Source organism: Peromyscus californicus, unplaced genomic scaffold (assembly GCF_007827085.1).
Source record: "Peromyscus californicus insignis strain IS unplaced genomic scaffold, ASM782708v3 Scaffold_2__1_contigs__length_46816999, whole genome shotgun sequence".
Lineage (NCBI taxonomy): Eukaryota > Metazoa > Chordata > Mammalia > Rodentia > Cricetidae > Peromyscus > Peromyscus californicus.
The window spans coordinates 24,736,104-24,749,288 of record NW_026294540.1 but is presented as its reverse complement, the minus strand read 5'-3'; the positions used below and the strand labels follow the sequence as shown (position 1 = coordinate 24,749,288).

Genomic DNA, 13,185 nt, shown 5'->3' with positions numbered 1-13,185 from the left:
GGCCTAGGCTACAAAGTGATTAATCAGTCCAAACTGGGCTGCAGAACAAGACCCTGTCTGAACAACAAGCCAAGGGCCGGGGCAGTAACTCAGTTGGTAAGTGCCGTACAACGACCTGAATTTAACCCCCAGAACCAAGGTGAAAAATTCGGACTGTGGGGGTACATGCTTGTAATCCCATGGCTGGCGAGGTGGAGACAGGAGGATCCCTGGGGCTTGCTGACCAGCAGCCTAGCTAAATCCCTCGGCTCCAGGTTCAGTGAAAGACCCTGTCTAAAGTGGAGAGATGAGGAAGCACCTCTGGCCCAGATGTACAAATACATAGTCACATGAACACATACACACAAAGAGATTTTACACACACACATACACACACACACACACACGCACACACAATGGAATCCTGCCATTTTCAGTAAAATAAATTGAACTGGAGGTCGTGTGAAATAAATAATAAAATAAATGGAACTGAGGTCAAGTGAAAATAACAAATACAAGGAAAAGTTCTGGTTTTCCAAGCAGCATAGGTGACAGTAACTCACGATAGCATATATTCACACACACACACACACACACACACACACACACACACACACACACGTGAAATGATACCATTAGCCTACTGTGTATCTAAGGCTGGCCTTGAACTCCTGATCCTCCTGCCTCTATCTCCTGAGTGCCGGGATTACAGATGTGCACATGGGGTTGGGTTCCAGGGCCTCCTGCATGCTAGCCGAGCACTCTACCAGCTGAGCTGCATCCCCAGCCCCCTGTTAACGTATTTTTTTTTTTTTAAAGATTTATTTATTTATTATGTATACAATGTTCTGTCTGCACATATCCCTGCAGGCCAGAAGAGGGCACCAGATCTCATTACAGATGGTTGTGAGCCACCATGTGGTTGCTGGGAATTGAACTCAGGACCTTTGGAAGAGCAGTCAGTGCTCTTAACCTCTGAGCCATCTCTCCAGCCCCTGTTAACGTATTTTATCATGAACATCGGAGGGGTCTTCAGAGGCTCCCTTATTAAAAAAAAAAAATAGATGAATACGTCAGGGAATAGAACACTGTTCCCTGATTTGAACGGTGCACACTGTAGACATGTGGACACTGTACACACAATCACATTGTACCCATTTGTAAGAACAGCTATTGTCAGTTAAAAAAAAAAAAAAAAAAAAAAAAAAGAGGACCAGTGAAGTACGAGCTATTCTTATGTGTCAGTTAAAAATACATTAAAAGTTTAAAACAGAAGTTGCACAGAAGCCTGCTATTTAAAGAGATGGGCATGATTACAGAACCATCCCACCCAAAAGAGGAAATGATATTTATTTGGGGGGGGCAAGGAGAGAAGCCTCTGGACTTTGGAAGGTGGATTGCAGCAGTTCTCAACCTGTGGGTCCTGTAAGACCCTCAGAGAACACAGATCTTTACATTATGATTCATGACAGTAACAAAATGACAGTTAGGAAGTAGCAAGGAAAATAATGTTATGGTGGGGGTCAGCACAGTATGAGGAACTGTATTAAAGGGTCACAGCGTTAGGGAGGTTGAGAAACTCCTGGTATACTGGTCATTGTTTTGTTTCTGTTTTTGTACTGGTTAGTTTTTAATTGTCACCACCTAGAATCAACTGGAAAGGGAGTCTCATGAGGAGTTATCCAGGTCACATTGGCTTATGGACATGTCTGGGAAGGGGGTGGTCTTGATTAGTGATGTAGGAAGGCCCAGCCCACAGTGGGTGGCACCATTCCCTAGGCAGGAGATCCTGAACAGTAGAAGAACAGAGAAAACTGAGTTTAAGAAGCAAGCCGGGGGGGAATGTGTGCATTTGCTCTTGTAGATGTGATGTTTCAATATCCTGCCTCGACTTCCCCACGGTGTTAGACTATGACCTGGAATTGTGAGCTAAATAAACTCTCTCCTCCCCTCAGTTGCTTCTTGTCAGGGTGTTTTATCACAGCAACAAAAGGAAATTAGACCAGACCTGGTTTTGCAAGTACTTGGGCCTCTAATTTATGTGTCTGTATAGCTTGCAGTTTTGTTTAATTAACTTTTTAAAACAGTGCTCTATACTTTTGTGTTTTGATTTTTTTTTAATTTTAAAGTGTGTGTGTGTGTGTGTGTGTGTGTGTGTGTGTGTGTGTGTAGATGTGTGTAGATGTGCGCATGAGCATGTCATAGCATGGATCTGGAAGTCAGAGCACTGCTTTGGAAATCAATTTTCTCTATCTACTGAGGGTTCCAGGGATTGAACTCAGGTTGTCAGGGTTGCAACTGACAGGTTTTACCTGATGAGCCATCTTACCAGCCCTACTTTTAATTTTCCCGTGGTGTTGGAATGGAACCTAGGACCTCATGTGTGCTAGACAAGCTCTTTACCACTGAGCCACACCCCAACCCCTCCCTGGGGGATTTTAGGCAGGTGCTCTACCACTGAGCCACACCCCAGCCCCTCACTGGGGGATTCTAGGCAGGTGCTCTACCACTGAGCCACACCCCAGCCCCTCACTGGGGGATTCTAGGCAAGTGCTCTACCACTGAGCCACACCCCAGCCCCTCACTGGGAGATTCTAGGCAGGTGCTCTACCACTGAGTCACACCCCAGCCCCTCACTGGGGGATTCTAGGCAGTTGCTCTACCACTGAGCCACACCCCAGCCCCTCACTGGGGGATTCTAGGCAGGTGCTCTACCACTGAGCCACACCCCAGCCCCTCACTGGGGGATTCTAGGCAGGTGCTCTACCACTCACACCCCAGCCCCTCACTGGGAGATTCTAGGCAGGTGCTTTGCCACTGAGCCACACCCCCAGCCCTGAAAACTGCTTTTGTATTTTTACTGAGAGCATTTACCAAGGCTCTAGCATCATGCAGAATGCTATGTACATACAGTATTTAATTATCACAAAAATTCTTTGGGTAGATGAAGATGCTGAGATTCAGAGAGGTTCTGTAGCTTGCCCAAACTCTTGCAACTTAACAGCAGGGTTTGAGTTCAGATCTGTGTGTCTCTCTCCAAGCCTGTGCCCTTCCACATAGGAGTCATGTGACCCACTGGAACTCGGGTCCCTCCCAGCCGTCCGTGGGTATCTCCTCTCTCTCATCTGCCCTCTGCCAGGCTCAGCCCGTGTCCCCTGCATCCTCTGGACCTGCCTCTCTCCATGTGCCAACAGGTTGGTGGGACGAAGACCGGCGTGGTACGATACGTCGGGGAGACGGACTTTGCCAAAGGCGAGTGGTGTGGCGTGGAGCTGGATGAGCCCCTCGGGAAGAACGATGGGGCTGTGGCCGGCACCAGGTACGGTGGGCTTTCCTGAGGATTGTCAGAAGGGATGGGGATCAGGGGGCGGAGCAATCGTGGCCATGTGTGTACCAGACACTGTGATAAACACGTGTTACCTCCCAGCAGCGTGTCAGGCTAGGCAGGGGGCATGATCATCCCATTTGATTGACACGAGAACTAAGGCCAGAGGTCATTGTTACAGGCAAGCACTAAGAGAGTCCCTCTGTTCTGTGTTCCCTTGTTAGGGGGAATACTAGGAAGGCAGAAACACGAGTCTCTGTTTACCTCTGTGTTTCCTAAGTGATGCAAAAGAGCTGCAGGTGTCCTGCACTCTCCCTCCTTTCTGAAACGGTCCTGTGGAGCCCAGGCCAGCTTCTCATTCACTCTCTAGCAGAGGCTGGCCTTGAACTCCGTATCCTCTAGCTACATCTACTTCAGGGTTTTTCTTCTCTATGCCAGGGGCTCCCGGGGAATAGAGAGCACCAGCTCTCCATTAGGAGGCAGAGCAACTGAAGTTGCGGCTGGGGTATCCTAGTTTGTAGGCTCTGGGAGCAGTGCATCCTGGGAGCTCCCATCTTAATTCTCCTGCCGCTTCTGTGTGATGGACAGCAGGCTTCTTAATATTATTTCCAGCTGTAAATTCTTGGCAGTCCGGTCCTCCTAACCCCCTGCCTCCACCTCTGGAGCGCTGGGATTACAGGTGTGCACCGCCATGTCTGACTCCTCCGTGTGGAGGACTTTCACTTTGGGATGTGACTGGCAGGGCCTAATCCGTATCTTTTGGGGCACTGAGATGGAGTAGGAAGCAGGGGAGACCCCAAGAAATGATGGCATCGCTCTGGCTCTCTCATGCTCCCCAGGTATTTCCAGTGCCCACCCAAGTTCGGTCTCTTTGCACCCATCCACAAGGTCATCCGAATTGGCTTCCCGTCTACCAGCCCAGCCAAGGCCAAGAAGACCAAACGAATGGCTATGGGTGTCTCGGCCTTGACCCACAGTCCCAGCAGCTCTTCCATCAGCTCCGTCAGCTCCGTGGCCTCCTCCGTGGGCGGCCGGCCCAGCCGTAGTGGTCTGGTAAGTGTAGAAGTTGGGGAGTTGGAGAACTCTGATAGTAAGGGTGGAGGTAGGATCAAGTGTCTTTCTGTCCCCAGCTTGCTGATTCCAGGCATCCCTAGGTTGGGTTTGGGGTTGGGGTTGGGGTGGGGATTGGGGTTGGGGTGGGGGTGTGTGATCTTTTCATAGGAAAAACTGATCCACTTACATGTTTTGTTATTGTTACGGCTGGTTTCTTGGTCATCTTCCCTGGGTAAACAGTGTGGGGTAGATATAAGGAGGGAATTCCAAAAGACTTTCGGGGACCCTAGGTGAGGAGAGGAGAGGAAGCCACTCGGGTTTGGTCGGAAGGACTTTGGTACCGCTTGGTCTAGAGTGGAGCTGGCCAAGGTGAGGCAGCCCTGTTGAAAGGGGAACCTCAGCCATCGTGTTACCTTTGAGGGTGAATCAGCAAGTGAGTTTAGGGCATCCTGGGGCACTGACAGGAAAGCGCAAGGCTTCCCGTTCTGTGTTAGTTGACGTGAGGCCAGTGGAGAGCAAGCTGAGCTACGCCACCGCCGGTATCTTGAGTCCCACCCGTGACCACTCTCTCCAGCTCACGGAGACCTCTTCACGCTACGCCCGGAAGATCTCAGGCACCACAGCCCTGCAGGAAGCCCTGAAGGAGAAGCAGCAGCATATCGAACAGCTGCTGGTGGAGCGTGACTTGGAGAGGGCCGAAGTGGCCAAGGCCACCAGCCACATCTGCGAGGTGGAGAAGGAAATCGCCCTGCTGAAGGCACAGCATGAGCAGGTGGGTGGCTGGCGGGCTCTAGGGTGCTTGGAACACCTCTTCCCAAAAAGGCTGGAGATGCTAAATATGGTCATGAAAGTTGGAAACCCAGAGCACACGGCACCACCTATAGCCAGCTCAACAGCTTGGAAAGTGTCTCTGCTAGTGAGCTCGATTGGTTTGGGCCTCTCACAGGCGGCTTGTCTCATTTGAGAGCTCTCCCTTGCTTATATAAGCATCAGGGGAAGGGCCATAGTGAATTTTGTCAGTTTCAGGGACTTCCTGAAGCTATTGAGTTGTTTATTTCCTGAGTTTTCACCACAAGCTCCTCTACAAGATGGACTGTTTTACTTCCCTTTAGAACAGCCTGCATTTTAATAGGTTTGCCTCCAAGATAGGATTCCTTTGAGGGACCCCTCTTGGAGGGAGGCCCATAACTACTTCTCAGCCCTTTGGCCAAGATCAAGTTCAGAATCTGCCTTTGAACCTGTGCGTCCTGATTTTAGTACTCTAGTACCAGTGTTTTCTAGGTCAGGGGAGACTTACTTTTCTATTTTTGTTGTTTTTTTAGACAGAGTCTCCCTTTGTAGCCCAGGATGGCCTGGAGCTCACCCTGTTATCCAGGCTAGCCTCAAACTCTTTACATTTCTGTAATACCTCCTCCTCCCTAGTGCTGGCATTGCAGGGGTAAACCACCATACCTGGCTGAGTTTTTCTCTCTCTTTTGTTTTTCTTTTTCAAGACAGGGTTTCCCTGTGTAGCCCTGGCTGTCCTGGACCTCACTCTGTAGACCAGGCTGGCCTCGAACTCAGAGATCCACCTGCCGCTGCCTCCCGAGTGCTGGGATTAAAGGCGTGCGCCACCACCGCCCGGCTGACCAGTTTTTCTCTTTTTCTAAAAACTTTTTGGTACATTTTAATTTATTTATTTTGTGAGAAAGGATGATATGTGTCACAGTGTGCATGTGGAGGTCAGAGGACAGCTTGGGGTCATCTGTTCTCTCCGTCCATCATGTGGACACGTGGACTGAACTCTGGCCATCAGGCTTGGCGCCTGTACCCACTCAGCCATTTTTCTCCCCCCTACTTCGGTGATAGTTGAGGTATTGGGGTTGAGGCATATGTAGCTCAGTGGTAGATCACTTGTCTCGTGTGTATAGACCGTAGGTTCAATCCTCAGCATCACACACACACACACAAATTATACTTTGTTGAAATTCCCCACGCTGTGTCCAGATTGTTAGCTGAAATGGTCCATCTCTGGGGATAAGACTGCTCATGTTTCAGATAATGTTTTGAGGCACACACATCCGTGGGAGAGAGCCGCTTACCCTAAGCCTAGGGTTTATTGTTACCTATCCTGTGCTTCATTCCTGATGTTTGTATGAATGCATTTTTGCAATAATAGAGATCCAGCCTTTGAGTTTATACATGTTAGGCCTATGTTCCACCACAGAGCCAAATTTCCCAGCCTCCTACTTTTCTTTTTTTCTTTTTTCTTTTTCTTCAAACAGTCTTACTGTGTAGCACAGGCTAGCTGAACTCAAGCGCCTCCCCTCCCCAAGTGCTGGGATTACAGGGCTGTGCCACCACACCTGACGTAATGCTTGTCTGTTGTATGAGGTCCTGTTCTGGGCCCCTGTGCCCATTGGTGAGCTAGCTCATCCTTCCCCGGATGCTTGGGGGCTTGGATTAATACGGTCACCTCAGGGCTGGGATGGAGTTTAGTGGTGGAGTACTTGCCTGGAGACCCCAGTGAAGGGCTGGGGGCGCGGCTTAGCATTAGTGCACTTGCCGAGCATATACAGGGCTCTGGGTTTGATCTCCAGTATTAAAACAAACCAATAAGAAGCCAACTATCATAAAGCCAACCTCATGTATATGCTCAGAGGAACCTAGCACTCGCGCGCGCACGCGCACACACACACACACACACACACACACACACACACACACACATCGTGGGGGCCTCTGCTTCCTTCCCTGCTGGGTCCCCCCTCTTCATGTCTGGTTCACTCTCCCTGCCTAGCTGGGGCCAGCAGGGAACAGGGGCCTCCCCTCCTACACCTCCCCTGCTTCTGTCCTGTCCCCAAGAGCAGGCTGGAACTGACTTGACCCTGTCCTGGCCTTGCTCTGTCTGGGTCAGTATGTTGCAGAAGCCGAGGAGAAGCTGCAGCGGGCGCGGTTGCTGGTGGAGAACGTGAGGAAGGAGAAGGTGGACCTGTCCAATCAGCTGGAGGAGGAGAGGAGGTACTTGCCGGGCGCCTGCGGGGCCAGAGTGCGGCATGTCAGAGCCCAGTGAATGAGTGGGGGGGGGGGGGTGTGGGGAGCTGGGCGGAGCAGCATAGGCCTGTCTGTAATCCTAGCACTTGGGGCCTGAAATAGGTGGAATCAGTAGTTCCAGCCTAGCCTGGGCTATGTACTGAGTTCAAGGCCAGCCTGGGCAACCAAGCACAACAGCCTTCAAATAAAAACAAACAAACAAACAAACAAAATGTGGTCGGGGATGTAGCTCAGTTGGTAGAGTGCTTGTCTAGCATACACAAAGCCCTGGGTTTGAGTCCCAGCACCACATAAACAGAGAGTGGTATTCCATGCCTATAATCTCAACATTCAGAAGATAGAAGGAAGATCAGGAGTTCAGAGTCCTGATCAGCTTGGTAGTGAGTTTGAGACCAGCCTGGGCTACATAAGACCTTGTCTCAGAAAGAAAGAATAAAACAGCAAGGGCACCGGGCGGTGGTGGTGCACGCCTTTAATCCCAGCACTCGGGAGGCAGAGGCAGGCGGATCTCTGTGAGTTCGAGGCCAGCCTGGTCTACAGAGTGAGATCCAGGGCAGGCACCAAAGCTACACAGAGAAACCCTGTTTCAAAACAAACAAACAAAAAACAGCAAGGGCTTAGACCAGGTATGATGGCTCAGGTTTATAAGCCCAGCATGAAGGAGACTGAGGCAGGAGGATTGCTGACAGTTTGAGGATAGCCTGGGCTACATAGCAGGTTTCATGCCAGCTAGAGCTACATAGCAAGATGTTATCTAAACCCTTCTGAAGAAAGAGCTGTAGCCTAGTGAGAGGGTGCCTGTAGAGCCTGCATACGCCTGAGTTTAATCCCTAGGCAGGAATCGTGGCCTTGGGTTCTTTTTAAAAAATACTTAAAGCCAGGCGGTGGTGGTGCACACCCTTAAACTCAGCACTCGGGAGGCAGAGGCAGGCAGATCTCTGTGAGTTCGAGGCCAGCCTGGTCTTTACAGAGTAAGTTCCAGGACAGCCAGGGCTACACAGAGAAACCCTGTCTTAGAAAACAAACAAACAAACAAACAAACAAAAAACAACTTTGTGTGTGTGTGTGTGTGTGTGTGTGTGTGTGTGTGTGTGTGTGTGTGTGTGTTCGCTCGTGTGTGCATGTGTTCACTGAGTGAGTTTTCTCCCCAGTCTCCATTTTTGTTTTTGTTTTTCCCGTGAGGCAGGGTCATCCTGTGCACTTTAGACTAGCCTCCGACTCATGATCCTTCTGCCTCAGCCTCCTGAATGCGGGGATAACCAGTGTGTGCCACCTCACACACCGGCATGTCTATCAATTAAAAACAATTTATTTGTGTCTAATTGGGTGGCAGGGGGCGTGTGTGTGGCCATCAGAAAGCAACTTATGGCCACCCGTTCCTTTCACTGTGTGAGTCCTGGGGATCGAACTCAGGTCGGCAGGCTTTGTGGCAAGCACTTTTCCTCACTGAGCCATCTTGCTGGCCCATACGTCAATTTTTTGAGGCTGCCCCAGGGATGGAGCAGAAGTTCCCCCAACTCCTGGTTCCCTAGAAAAGCCCTTAACGAAGGTCAGGAACAGGAGCACACTGATGGGAAGCACCCATGGAAAGACGCAGGCGTTTGTCCATCAGCCCCAACCGGAGACACAGGGCCTGTCTTGTTCCTGGGTCGCCTGCTGGAATACAGAGCCGGCTCTTGTCACCTCCTTCCCAAGAGGTGCCGGGTTTCTGTATGGCCTTTCCTTCCCCCATGCTGGCAGCAGCCCCTGGTCCTGACACCCCCATTTGCATCTGTTTTGGGCATTCAGCCGAGTCCTGCAGTTACTGTCTTCTCACTAGGGGAAGTGAGGGTTTATTTATATCTGCATGAGATGGTAGTCGGGGCCTACACATCTGGTTCCCATGGCGATGCATCTCATGCCAGAAAACAAAAAAACAGCCTTTTAAGGCATCATGAGGTGGGGGCTGGGAGATGGCTCAATTGGTAAAGTGCCCGCTGCGAAAGGGCCTGAATCCAGATTCCTCGCTATAAGACAGGCATGGTCACACACTTCTGTAACCCATACACCGGCTGTACAGAGCACTGTAGACCCCCAGAGCTCCCTGGCCAGACGGTCTATCCAGTTAGCGCCACCAGATTCAGTGAGAGACCTTGCACCTTTCCACACAACACTGGGAAGGCAGGGGCAGGCAGATCTCTGTGAGTTCAAGGCCAACCTAGTCTACATAGACAGTTCCAGGCGAGGCAGGGCTACATAGCGAGACTTTATCTCAGAAGAACCAAAACAACAACAATAAGAGCCCACCATAACAAAAAGAAGGTGGAGAGTGATAGAGAACATCACCCTGATGGAGCTCAGCGGGTAAGAGCGCTTTCCTCACAAACTGTAGGACCTGAGTTCAAATCCCCAGCCCCTGTGTAAAGCTGGGTATGGCCACATGTGCCTGTAACCCTAGTGTTGGAGGGATGGGGCAGAGCCACGTGGAACCCTGGAGCTTGTTGGTTGCCAGTCGAGCTTCAGGTTCAGTGAGAGACCCTGCTCAAGGGAATAAGGTAGAGTGAGAGAGCGGGATACCCAATGTCCTCTTCTGGCCTCTGGGCATATGTATACACATGTACGCGCGCGCGCACACACACACACACACACACACACACACACGCACGCACACACACACACCATCAAACCATGGTCTCCTACACTCCCATCCATAAACTATGTACAAGCTCAAACGATTTTTTTTAATTCAAAATAAGGCATCATGGGAGCTGTGTTCACCAAGGGCCTCGGTGCAGGGCCCAACATTGCTTTCTTCCCTCAGTTACCTTACAGGCCCTGTCAGCTGTCAGCAAGCCCCGTTTGTAAATGGCAGTATGAGGTAGTGCCGTGTCCCCGGCCTGTGCTTCTTTGCCGTGTGTATGGGTGAACATGTGTCCCCGAAGGGAGCCCCTGACTCCTGCAGTGAGGTCCAGGGGGAACTTCTACATCAGTGGGCAGCCCAGGAAATGCATGATGGGACCTCCGCTCTCAACTTTGAGGATGAGAGTGGAGTGAGCAAACAGGAAGCCCCCTGGCCTCCCTCATCCTCTTTGCTGAGATAGGGCCACTTGGCACAGTATGCCCGCTGAAGAGCCACCACTGTCCTGATTTGGTGTTTTGAGGCAAGGTCTCACTATGTAGCTCAGGCTGGCCTCCACCTCCCAGGCCTCCTGCCTTGACCTCCCAGGGCTGTGCACACCACACCTGGCTCAGACTATTGTCTTCTATGGCCATCCTGAGAGGAAGGAGGCTTGTATTCAGTGCAGTAGGCTTCCAGAAGGTTCTGCCCCTCCTCACCTGCAGGATTCCAGGTAGTTCCTGGTTATGTGGGGACAGACCTTTTGAAGTTTAAGCTTGGTCCCTGAGATCTTCTGATGCTGCCACCTTCATAGCTGGCCCTGGTGCACATACGTTTGCCTTTGTGCATGCACGCGCGTGTGTGTGTGTGTGTGTGTGTGTGTGTGTGTGTGTGTGTGTGTGTGAGATAGAGACAAAGGAATGGGGCTGTGGATGGAACCAGGGACCTCCCATGTGTTAGGCAGGTGCTCTACCACTGAGCCACACCCCCAGCCCCTCACTGGGGGATTCTAGGCAGGGGCTCTACCACTGAGCCACACCCCAGCCCCTCACTGGGGGATTCTAGGCAGGTGCTCTACCACTGAGCCACACCCCAGCCCCTCACTGGGGGATTCTAGGCAGGGGCTCTACCACTGAGCCACACCCCAGTCCCTCCCTGGGGGATTCTAGGCAGGTGCTCTACCACTGAGCCATATCCTTGGCCACCAAAGCCCACCTCTGCCTCTTTTCCTGCCCACAGGAAGGTGGAAGACCTGCAGTTCCGGGTGGAAGAAGAATCCATCACCAAAGGAGACTTGGAGGTAACGGGTGCAGTCCTCGCCTGCTCACCTAGCTCTGTGGGCCCAGTCCTTGCTATGGGAAATGGCCTTGGCATTCAGGCAGCAATCCTCCATGGGGAGGCCGGGGTGACTCAACGGAAAAATGGGGAAGAGTCAAAGGCCCCCTTCATGGAGGAGAGGAGGAGGGGCAGGCCTTAGGCCATCTGGTGTTAGAAATGGTCATGATTATGTTCTCGGTTGAAGGTAGAGTCGGGACAGACTGAGTGAGGTCCCTGACGTTTTAGGTCTTTACCTAACAACATAGGAGCCAGACTCTGGGAGCCTGGACATGGGCCTGGCTCGAAGGAGCAGTTGGGATCACAGAATTTACAGATGGCTGAAACTAGGGCTCACTGGCTGGGCTGTATCTCAGCTGGCAGAGTGCTTGCCTGGCACTCATGAGTTCTGGCTTCCGTCTCCAGTACCACGTAAACCAGGCGTAGTGGCACAAGCCTGTTACCACAGCCCTGGGGAGGCAGATGGAGCACGATCAAGTTCAAGGTCATCCTCAGCTATCTAGTGAGTTTAAGGCTAGCCTGGGCTATATGAAGGGGGTGGGGGACCAGAGCTCAGGAAGGTAGAGATTTTCCCAATGCTATAACCAGCTAGCAAGTGTGGGCACCAGAGACGGCGATTGTTGGGTCCTGGTCCAGCCTGTACCCTCTCCATATTGCCACCTGTATGCATGGTGTGGACACAGCCGGGATTGTCCCTAGTGTGTCCTAGGAAACACACTGTGCTGAGTTAGGGACAAGGGGGGCCTTCGGTCCATTCAGGGGGCATCTAGCCCTGCCCCTAAGGCCTGTAGAGACCTCTGAGATCAGGAGACCACCCTTGGTCACTTTTCCTATTCTGTCTCTTGATGTCCCTTGGAAAGGAGAGCAAACGGCAGAGCTGGAGCAGCCGAGTGGGTCAGCGAGCCAAGCTCTTCCTGTCCCGTCTCTGGCCTGTCCGGCCTCTGGAAGTCACTTCCCTTTGGCTGCCCTGCGCTTCCTCCCTGTAAAATGAAACAGTCGAAGCCCATTACAGGTGGTCAGGCCCGAGTGTCCGTTCCTGTGGGGCTTGGTTTTTTTGTTTTGTTTTGTTTTGTTTTTTTCAAGACAGGGTTTCTCTGTGTAACAGTCCTGGCTGTCCTGGATCTCGCTCTGTAGACCAGGCTGGCCTTGAACTCACTGAGATCTGCCTGCCTCTTCATCCCAAGTGCTGGGATTAAAGGCGTGTGTCCCCACCACCCGGGTTGTGTGGGACTTGTTTAAACACAGCTGAGACCCAGTGGTCTGCATGTGTGACTAATTCCCAAGTTCCTGAAGGACCTTGGAAGTCACAGCCATAGGTCATTTCTGGGCTCAACTCAGACTGGTCTGGGCTTGGTGGCACCCTAGCTTTCTAGAGTGGCTGAAGCAGGATGATTGGAAGTTCAGGGCTAGCCTGGGCTACACACCAAGTCCAAATCAGCCTGTACTTCTTAGCAGGAGCTTGTCAAGAAAAAAGTAAAAAGGGAGCGGGAGATGTAGGTCAGTCGGTAGAGTACGTGCTTAGCATGTGTGAGGCCATGGGTTCAAATCTCAGCGAGGTAGGGCACCTAGTATGGGGAGGTAGAGGCAGGAGGATAGATGTTAAAGTCATCCTTGGCTACAGAGCAAATTCAAGGCTAGTCTGGTCTATGTGTGGAGTTCTAAGCCAGGCAGGACTACATAGTAAGACTCTGTCTTCAAAACAAAACAAAACAAACAAACAAACAAGAAACTGGACATGTTGGCACACACCTGTAATCCCAGACCTCGGGAAATAGAAGCAGGAGGATCAGGAGTTCAGGGCCAGCCTCAGCTATGCTGTGAGTTTGAGGGCATCCTGGGATAAATGGATAAATGAGACCCTGAA

The 13,185-nt window shown here is 51.4% G+C and overlaps 1 protein-coding gene across 2 annotated transcripts in view; it reads left to right on the top strand.

Moving 5' to 3' along the window:
- Positions 1-13,185, top strand: part of Clip2 (CAP-Gly domain containing linker protein 2) — a 65,760-nt gene that overhangs the window by 32,478 nt on the left and 20,097 nt on the right. For both annotated transcript variants that reach the window (XM_052753944.1, XM_052753943.1), the window contains exons 4-8: positions 3,174-3,298; positions 4,144-4,357; positions 4,932-5,129; positions 7,254-7,357; positions 11,226-11,286. In XM_052753944.1, coding sequence (XP_052609904.1) covers positions 3,174-3,298; positions 4,144-4,357; positions 4,932-5,129; positions 7,254-7,357; positions 11,226-11,286 — 702 coding nt within the window. The remainder of the gene's footprint in view (positions 1-3,173; positions 3,299-4,143; positions 4,358-4,931; positions 5,130-7,253; positions 7,358-11,225; positions 11,287-13,185) is intronic.